This window comes from Arvicanthis niloticus, chromosome 18, assembly GCF_011762505.2.
Source record: "Arvicanthis niloticus isolate mArvNil1 chromosome 18, mArvNil1.pat.X, whole genome shotgun sequence".
NCBI classification, from domain to species: Eukaryota; Metazoa; Chordata; class Mammalia; order Rodentia; family Muridae; genus Arvicanthis; species Arvicanthis niloticus.
Window position 1 is genome coordinate 45,234,487 of NC_047675.1, and position 9,769 is coordinate 45,244,255.

Consider the following 9,769-nt stretch of genomic DNA (forward strand, 5'->3'; position numbering starts at 1 on the left):
TAGTGTCCCTCTTCACCCAGCCCTGCAAGAGGTGCCTCTCCACCAGTTTATGGTTTGGCACCATGTAGTCCCTGGGGAGCAGACTCTCCCATTGAGACTGCTAGCACAGACTAGGTAGGACTCAGGGGTTCTGTGAGTGTGTTTAGCAGTTCTGGGGATTGAAGGCAGGGCTTTGAGCGTGCTGGGCAAGTGTTCTGCCACTGAGCCATCTCCCAGCCCTGAGCCCAGGGTTTAAACATATACATACGAGTGTACAGAGAGCCTTTTTTCCCCCAATGGTCCTGGGGCTTGAACCTGGGGCCCCATGCAATGCTAGGCACAGGTCCTACTGAGCTATTCCCCAAAAATTATATGTGGTGTTTTGAATAATCATTGTTTTAATCCAAGAAAAAAAAAAACCCAAAATATAATTTAAAAAAAAAATCAAAATGCTGTGTTAGCAGCCAAGACTCTTGCAGCTGGAAGATACTCTACAAGGTGGGCCCAAGAACCTGTACTTCTTTATAGCTCTGAAGGGTTCTTTTTCTGTAATTTTTTCCTTTAGAAAATTGCACCAAAGTGTCACTTTCTTGATTAATGAATCCTCCTCCTCCTCCACCACCACCACCTTCTTCTTCTTTTAGTTTTTAGAATTATTTATCTTACATATATGAGTGTTCTGTCTTCATGCAGACGAGAAGAAAGCATCAGATCCCATTACAGATGGTTGTGGGCCACCATGTGGTTGCTGGGAATTGAACTCAGGACCTCTGGAAGAGCAGTCAGTGCTCTTTAACTGCTGAGCCATCTCTCCAGCGCCAGATTAGCGAGCCCTTCTTAAAGTTGCTACTTAGAGCAAGAGCCTGACACAACACTCGCCCCCAGTTCTGGGACTGGTGGCAGAGAGAACCCTGAGGATGACAGCTGATAAGGACAGTAACAACGGCCACCGAGGTGTGTGCACCGACCTAAACCGCTGCCCACCATCCTTCCCTTGAGCCAACGCTGAGCACAATATAGAAAGCACTATTCCAGACCCAGTGTGCAGCAAGCGACACCTCCCCAGGACCCAGCTTACGCTCAGGGAGCACAAGAACCGGCTAGCAGATGGGCGTGATCCCCTACAGGAAGAGAAGTGTAGAAAGGACCAGGGAGAGGACACACACACACACAAGTCCAACTCAACCCCACTTTTCAGATGGAGAAACTGAGATTTGTTCAGAGCCAAGTTTTTTTTTTTTTTTTTTTTTTTTTTCTGCACACTCCCGTGTCCCCTCACCCCACAAGCTGGGGTGGAAACTGAGTGGAAGAGCTGCCTTCTGTAGCTCAGAGGCCAGCTAGCCAGTCATTTCTCAAAAGCAGTAAAGTTGTCCCACTGGTAAGAGACCTAGTTGTGTCTCTCAAGAGTCACTAGTTCCTCCTTCAGACTGAACCCAGGAAGGGCGACTGGCCAGCGGGGGCCCTTTAAGACTGGCCAGGGGCAAGTTCATTCACCCAGGGGCCCCTGCTGACTCACGCTTATGAAAGTGATTTTCCTGGCCCCGCCTTTGGCTCCGCCTCCTCCCTGCCCCGCTGTGAAATACCCCTGCTAGCCTTGGGCCTCGCACAGCCTCTGGGATCCCCAGGGCTAATGGGCACCCTGTTCCTGTAGCCGGGCACTGTGACAAAGTCTCTCACCGTGACCAAGTTCCTCTGAGTGTCCAGCCAACCCAGGCTCACCAGCTCCCTCCAGCTACTGTCCATCAGGTGAGCGGTCTGGGCAAGGTTGTGGGTGGGAACCAATGGTTACGGGGCAGGGGTGGGTAAACGGGGGTTGTGGGGGGAGCTGGGCTGTCTACGGTCTGGTCCCGAATAGGACTCCGGGAGTCCTCGCTGCTCCTCCAGAGACGTCCATGTTCAGGTGTCTGGGCCCTTCTCCCCAATGGCCCCTGTTCAGCAGCTTCATCCTAACTGGTGAAATAGATGTTCCGGCAGGAAGGAACGTGGGTAGCCTTACTCCTTCGAGGCATCAATGGCCACTGTGTCCCAGCTTGGTGAGGCGCTTTCCTGGGTCCTGTGTACCAGTCACAGGCACAGCCAAGGGCTCCTGGACACTTTGCTTTATGGAAGGCGCTGTGGAGAGGGGTGGGCCATAGAGGGTGGGGCATCAGGCACCCTTGGGCCCAGGTGAGGCAGGCACTTGGAATGAGGGTTCACTGTGACTAAGGCCAGGTAACACTTGGTTGACTGCACACTTCCTCCTGCCCCAGGGCTCTGTGTCACTAGCAGCTGTCACTGCTACCTGTTGCTTTATTTGGGAACGGAGGGGAAAGGGGGCCGACTAGGCTGTCTGGGAGCTAGAGCAGATGCCTCCTTCCCCCACCTCAGTTTCTTTTCTCCGTGCAGTGGAGTTGAGAAAACCCCAGCTCTTGGGGGAAGGGGGTGTCAGTATACGGCTCCCAGCCTTTTCCCAACGTGATGATTTCATAACCTTAGAAATGTTTGCAGTGTTACACCAGGGCAGCTAGCACCGCTTCTGAGAAACGCTTCTTTTTCTGTGCTCATACCTGTGGGCTCAGAGGCCGGTCTGGTGTCTTCCTCAGTCACAGTCCACACATTATTTTATTACATTATTATTGTTGGTGGTGTTGTTACTGCTAGAGAGAACGCACGAGAACGTGTGTGGAAATCAGACAGCCACCTTCCTCAGGGGTCAGGGGTCAGCTTTCTCTTTCCGTCTTTATGTGGGTTCTGCCCTCAAGTCTCTGCCCTTGTACAACAAGTTACCTGCTGGGCCACTTCCCTCCAGGTTTCCCTCTCTGGTATTGAGCCTGGAGCCTGTCCTTTGGCTCTCTGGAGGGTGATCTCCAGGGGCCCTCCTGTGCCTGTGTCTGCAGACCTAGGATTACAGACATACACTTTTTCCAGGAGTGCAGGAAATCTGAACTCAGTTCCTCAGTTCCTCGCCATCAGGCAAGCACTTTACCCAATGAGCCGTCTCCCCAGCCCCTCAAACCAACAACTTGAGAACATTTTTTTTTCTGTCAGCATTGCCCAATCAGAGAGACTCAGAAATCTGCCGGTACTTTAAAAACTGGTTATTCTATCCTGGAGGGTGGTGGCTTTCTCCTGTAATCTGAGCAGTTGGGAGGTGCAGGCAGGAGGATCAGGAGTTCAAGACTGGCCAAGGTTTATTCCAGTTCCAAGCCAGCCTGGACTACATGAGACCCTGTCTGAACAAACCAAGCAGCTTACTCCAGCTCTACAAACGGAGGCCATGGGTGGGAGTGCAGGGTGGAAGAAGCTGTTTTGCCTTTTAAACTGGTAGCAGGTGCCTGTGGGTGTTAGTGAGGGCGAACAGTGGGGGCGTGTGACCTCTGGGGGGTTCAGGCTTGGCGGTGACCTCATGCGTATGGCATCCAGCTGCTCTAGGTGAAGCTTCTGCCAGCTGGGAGAGGGACCTGGTCTAAGAGTGCAAAGTCCTCCAATGCACTGGCCCATCCTACTTCCTGTGAGGCAATTTAGGCATCCCCTTGGATCTGGCCTGTGTGGACAGGGCCTCCTGCTGGCACCAGTGAGGAGCTGTATGCTGGGATAGTAAGAGAAAGGAGGAGTTGGCGCCTCAGTTCTCTGGGAATGGCTGACATGCTCTTTTCAAGGGGTATTGGAATGTCTAGTAGGGGTATGCCAGCAGGGATCAAATTTCTGTTCCATTATGAGCCTGCTCTAAAATTTAGCAGGCTTGACTGTATCCCCACTCCACCCCTGCCTCAGTCTCCTCATCTGAGACATGGGTTGTCATAAGGATTAAAAAGATAAGGCACAGGAAAGCACCCTGCCAGGATGCTACCCTCACCTGTGTTGCTGCTGTTACTGGGTAATGAAGATGGGGTGAGGGGGACCCGAGGCCTTGGCTGTGTGCCCTGCAAGCACCAGTGAGGGGACCACCCTCCAGGGACTGCAGCTTGAATTTCCACAGCTCTGAGCACATCTGCACCCTCTAGTTAGTGAGAAACTGACCCCCTTCCAGGACATTGGGGTCAGAATCTGCTGCAGGACAGAAGGGGACAACCACACACAGTGGAGGCTTCTAATCCCCTACACCTGCAGAGGCCCAGAGAAGCCTCTGGAGCAGGGTAACCCAGCTCAAGTCCAGTCCAGCTCACTGGAGGTGGGACAGGCTTCTTGCAGACTATAAAGTCTGTGCTAAGCTCCCCAGCCTCAGTTTCTCTACCTGTAACACAGGAGTGACCAAGAGAGTACTTTTCACCACCCAGATAAAAGTTATAAGCATAAGCTTCTGTGTGAGGAGGGTTTGGAACCTGCATGGCCCCAGCTTGACGGAAGCCTGGAGAAGCCTGGTGTCAGCTCTGTAATTATCGCCATCAGGTGTGTTACCTCAGTATCCTCTTAGGCCTTGTAAGGGAATGCCACGTGGTCTCAAATAACAGCAGGAAGCCACCTGCACTCTCCCAGGGAGGAGGAGGACCCAGGGGTGCTGGGGACATGGGAGACATCTTAACAAGTCTACAAAGCTGTCCCAATGGCTGAGCACAGCTGAGGCTAGAAAGATGGTTCTTGGCCAGCCCAGCTGTGAGCCCACAATGACTTGCAAGGGCACATCCCACTGGCAGCCCGTTATGAGGTTCACCCCTCACGCTCCCCAGCAGAGGAGCACTGAATACCAGCACCAGGTGCGAGCTGCTAGGTCAGTTGTCCGGTCTGACTGGTTGGACTTGCCTGGTGGGAGATGCCTGGGCTTTGTGTCCCTGCACCAAGTCACACTCGGCCTCAGCTGTGTTTTGTTGGCCAGTGAAGTATGGCCTCAGCTGTGTTTTGTTGGCCAGTGAAGTATTTGCGGAAGGGTGCGTCACTGGCTGCCCACTTTTCCAAACTAGAGAGTTCACATACAACCCCCAGAATTCTGCCTCCTCTGGAAGAGTTCTGCAGATGTGACCTCAGACCACTGTGCTGCCACTAGGTGAGCCTGAGGCTCCCAGCGACTCGCACGATAGCCCAGGGTCTTAGTCACCAGTTAGCCTTGGCTTAAAATCCCGCCAGCAGCTTCCTCTAAGGATCAGCGTGGTCAGCGTGGGAGGAACAGGTCACTGGAGGAGCTCGTTGTCCTTGTTCTCCATCGAGGGCCAACATTTTTTGTGTCCCCCTCTACCACCACTCGGGGAGGAAGCTGACACCAGCCTTAGTTCTGCTGTCATGGTCCAGAGTTGCCTGTGTCCCTGGGGAGAGGCTACTCTGGTTCCTGCTGCTAGCCTGGGACTGCCGCTCCAGTGCATTGAGCAATTAGGCATTGTGGCCACCAGGGGGCGCAGGAACTCCAAAGCCCAGGCTTGCTGGCATTTTCCCAAATCCAGCTGTCAGAGTCTCCCCAAGTCCAAGGTCCATCCCCGCCCTGAGCAGGAGGTCAGGCAGGGCCTTCCTGGCAGTAAATCCACCCCAGCAGGTGTTCCAGAACATTCTCCTACTTGCACAGCTTACTGAGGCTCAGGTCTGAGAACCAGGCAGTGTCACCAGTGAGGAAGTGGGTGGTGGCCCTGCAGCCACCAAAGAAGTCTTGTCTTGCCCCTTCCTCCCGTACTGGGCCGAGAGTCTTCTCCTTATGATGAAGTGGGAGATGGATAGCACGAGGCTCAGAAGACTTGGTGGCTCCTAGTTCTCAGGCAGCTGGGGGAAGCGCAGGTGCCCCATGTGACCGAGGCCGAAGAGAATGCGGGTGGGTAGGGGGGAGACAGGAAGCTCACTGTTGCCGCCCGCAGGGGTCCTGCACTCAGCCCGGAGCTCCACCGCGTAGCTGAGATGAGAGTCGGTGTGATGTCCCCCAGCCTGACGACAGGCACTTTCTCTTTGCTCTCCAGGTCAGCTGCCAGCCCCGGGCTGAACACCAACCCCAGCTATGAGCTCCTGGAGGCGCGACTCCCTCAGGGCCAGCAGCTCGGAGCCCCTCCCAGTAGTTATCATCGGTAAGTGTCACACCGGCCAGCTTGGGGGATACACACTGGTGCTCTGCAGACCCCTGGGTCTGAGGCTAGCAAGGCCAAGGCTGGCCTCTAGACTGTTGCCTTTAAATGAAGCTTGTCTGCTTACCGTGGGGCCAGCACTGTGCATCTAAGTCTTTGCACCATTACCCAGTGTCCACAACTGTGCCAGATGCCCATATGGGGAACACAAAGAGAACACAGAGATAGGGCCCGAGGTCCCTGTCCTCAGCTCTGCAAAATTGAGAAGAGTGCAAGCATCAGGTCGACCCACACGAGGAGCAGACATTTTAAAAGTGAAAAACAGGTAGCGCTACGCCGGGAAGAGCTGGATGGTCTGCGGAGGACGCTCTGACCCCAGCTAGGAGGAGCTTCAGTCCACTCAGACACCGCAGGGCTTGAAGAAGTCCATCCTGCTGATGGATTGTCACCTCCAGGTGTTTGTCACAGCCCTCCTGGCTTAAGCAAGCACTTTGCCCCTGAGCTATACCCCCACCCACCTTTTGCTTTTCCTTTGGGGCTCACTGTGTTGCACAGGCTGGCCTTGAACTCAGATCCTCCTGCTCCATCAGCCTCTCGAGTTTCAGGCTCGAATGGCTATAGGCTCTGTCTCCCTGAGTGTGAATCGCTGCTTAGCCTTTTGCCAGCTGCCTGGACACGGGACACTTGTTTAACCCCTCTGTGACCTGTTCCCCAAGTACGAAAAGAAAATGCTAGTACCCGTTCCCTGACTGACATCACACAGGAAGCCTTTGACCACTTCTTGGTCATTACTACACATGGCGTTTGTCACAGAGTAAGGGCTTGGTGAATGGTTCAGGGAATGAAGGAGTAGCCAGCCAGGCTGAGTGACCCTGACCTCCCTGTTTCTGCAGGCAATGGTCCCTCGGGTATCTGCCTGTCCTACCTGCTCTCTGGCCACATCCCCTACGTGAAACCAGGAGCTGTCCACCCACACCCCCTGCTGCAGAGAAAGCTGGCCGAGGCTCCAGGGGTCTCCATCCTGGACCAGGTGGGTCTGACACATGAGTATGGGAGGGGCATTCTCCTGGCAGAAAACCAGGAGTCCCTGGAAGACCAAGCTCAGAACAGGAGTCCACGAAACCAACCACAGAACAGGAAAAGAGCAGCTGGGACTGTCTTCCAAGACCCACCAATGCCACGTCAGTGGTCTGACCACACATTAGACCCATGGTTCTCAATCACTGACTCCCTCCCTTGGGCTCCCAGAGGGACCACAGTGACAGTCCCCCAAAATACTCAGCATAGAGGTCTCTGTGTGACCAGTTTCCCTCAGACTCAAGGTGGGACTCTGCTATCCCCTGGGAGTCCCACTGACCTGTGCCCCCTCTTCAGGATCTAGAGTACCTTTCCGAAGGCCTCGAAGGCCGAAGCCAGAGTCCTGTGGCCCTGCTCTTTGATGCCCTCCTGCGTCCTGACACAGACTTTGGAAGCAGCATAGACTCCGTGCTCTCCTGGAAGCGACAGAAGGACCGCGCCATTCCCCACCTTGTCCTGGGACGGAACCTCCCTGGGGGCGCCTGGCATGTGAGTGTCATCTTGGAGCATCCCTGTTCTCCCTCACACCCTGAGGAGGGGGGTGGGGTGTGCTGGTGACCTGGCTGGGCCTGACAAGTCCTTTCTCTGCAGTCCATTGAAGGCTCCATGGTGACCTTGAGCCAAGGCCAGTGGATGGGTCTCCCAGACCTGCAGGTCAAGGACTGGCTGCGGAAGAAATGCAGGTAAGGGGTCCCTGGGAGGCCGGGCAGGCAGAGGAGACTCCCCTATAAACAGACAGATAAAACCGGCCTCTCTAGGTCCTGGCTCTGTCCCTGCAGACGAGGAGGGGTATCAGGATCGTCTAGTGACAGGAATGTGTGCATCACTTGCCTTTTTGGTAGTCACCAGCTCTCAGACTGTTACTAATCCCCGTTGGGGTAATGATGTGGCTGGATGGTCAACCCAGACATGTCACCCCATGCTCAAGTTCCAGTCTAGGTGCTTGGCTTGTACCCAACCTTGTATGATCTCCCAAGACCCTCATGGGATGTTCCTGACACACTACCCTGTCTAACAAGTAGGGAAACTGAGGCACCGGGAGTTTCAGGCTTTGGGAGGTACCCTTGTTAGTTCTACTTTACACCGGAGACACCAAAGCCTGGCCTCAGCAGGGCATGCTGTCGCCGCTGGCCATCGCTTACCTCCATGCCTGCCTCTGACACCCCGCCCCCCCATCTGCTTCCTCTTCAGAGGTCTCCGTAACAGCAGAGCCACAGCTGGCGACATCGCCCACTACTACAGGGACTACGTGATCAAGAAGGGCCTAAGTCACAACTTTGTGTCTGGTGCTGTGGTCACTGGTGTGGAGTGGGCTAAGTCTGAGCATGGCAGTCCCGAGGCCCAGGCACCCAGCCCTCTCTTCCAAGTGACCGGCTACTTGACTACCAAGGACCACAGCCGCCAGCCCTTCTCCCTATGGGCCCGTAACGTGGTCCTGGCCACGGGCACCTTTGACAGCCCAGCTACACTAGGCATCCCAGGAGAGACCCTGCCCTTTGTCCACCATGAGCTGTCAGCCCTGGAGGCAGCCCTTCGGGCAGGCACTGTAAACCCAACCTCAGACCCGGTGCTGATTGTGGGAGCCGGGCTGTCTGCAGCCGACGCTGTCCTCTTTGCCCGACACTACAACATCCAGGTGATGCATGCCTTCCGCCGGTCCGTGCATGACCCTGACCTGGTGTTCAACCAGTTACCCAAGATGCTGTACCCCGAGTACCACAAAGTGCAGCAGATGATGCGTGATCAGTCCATCCTGTCCCCCAGCCCCTATGAAGGCTACCGCAGTCTCCCCGAGCATCAGCCGCTGCTCTTCAAGGAGGACCATCAGGCAGTGTTCCAGGACCCACAGGGGGGCCAGCAACTCTTTGGAGTCTCCATGGTGCTGGTCCTCATCGGCTCCCACCCCGACCTCTCCTACCTCCCCAGGGCAGGTGCTGACTTGGTCATAGACCCAGATCAGCCACTGAGCCCCAAGAGGAACCCCATTGATGTGGACCCCTTCACCCATGAGAGCACTCACCAGGAGGGCCTGTATGCCCTCGGGCCACTGGCTGGGGACAACTTTGTGAGATTTGTCCAGGGTGGAGCCCTGGCTGCTGCTAGCTCCCTGCTGAAGAAAGAGACCAGGAAGCCACCTTAACATTAGCCAGATGCCCTGACACCCAGGCCCTGAAGAGGAAGAGGGCTCACCACAGCCCGGTGGGACATGAGCCCATCTAAAGATTTTCCATGTAGGGACCAGTCTCCCCGGCAGAGGGGAAGACTTGAGCCCTGTGGATGGACTATCTGCCCCAGAGGCATGAGGGAACACAGGCCTCCCTACCCTCAGGGGAGTCAAGGCCCCAGGTGGGAGCAGTAGCCATAGACCAGAGGGCCCCCTTGAAGCTGTCAGTGTGCTGGAGTCACAGGGCCAGCTGAGTGTCCGACTAGGAGGACCCCAGGCCCAACCTTTCACCATCAGGTCTGTAATAAAACCAGCTGTGCCTCCACTGTGCCTGAGGAGTCTGTGCTTGGGGAGTGGCTAGGCAAATAGACCGTGCACTGGGGCCCTGAGTCAGGCCCACGGTTCCAGGAGAAGAAGCGATGGGGCTCCAGGGTGGAGCATCTATGGGCACAGTGCTAGACTCTAGGGAGTCTGGGCAGGGAATGAGGCTTCCAGAAGCCTGCTGCAGCCCTGCCACTCTGTAGTCCCCCTGGTCTGTGATCAGTCTCCCAGTCTCACCTCCTGCCTCAGGGTCTTTGCGCAGGCTGGTGTCCAG

At 55.4% G+C, this 9,769-nt stretch overlaps 1 protein-coding gene across 2 annotated transcripts; it reads left to right on the forward strand.

Moving 5' to 3' along the window:
- Positions 1–1,563: 1,563 nt before the first annotated feature.
- On the forward strand, positions 1,564–9,499 carry Osgin1 (oxidative stress induced growth inhibitor 1). Of its 2 annotated transcripts, none has more exons than XM_034522163.2 (6): positions 1,564–1,725; positions 5,832–5,936; positions 6,827–6,963; positions 7,308–7,499; positions 7,602–7,693; positions 8,202–9,499. In XM_034522163.2, exons 2-6 carry the CDS (start codon positions 5,870–5,872, stop codon positions 9,148–9,150), a joined length of 1,437 nt encoding a protein of 478 aa, XP_034378054.1. In that variant the 5' UTR covers positions 1,564–1,725; positions 5,832–5,869; the 3' UTR covers positions 9,151–9,499. The 2 variants fall into 2 exon arrangements, with proteins under 2 accessions (XP_034378054.1, XP_076772063.1); XM_076915948.1 differs by lacking the exon at positions 1,564–1,725 and adding an exon at positions 4,234–4,347.
- The last annotated feature ends 270 nt before the right edge of the window (positions 9,500–9,769 follow it).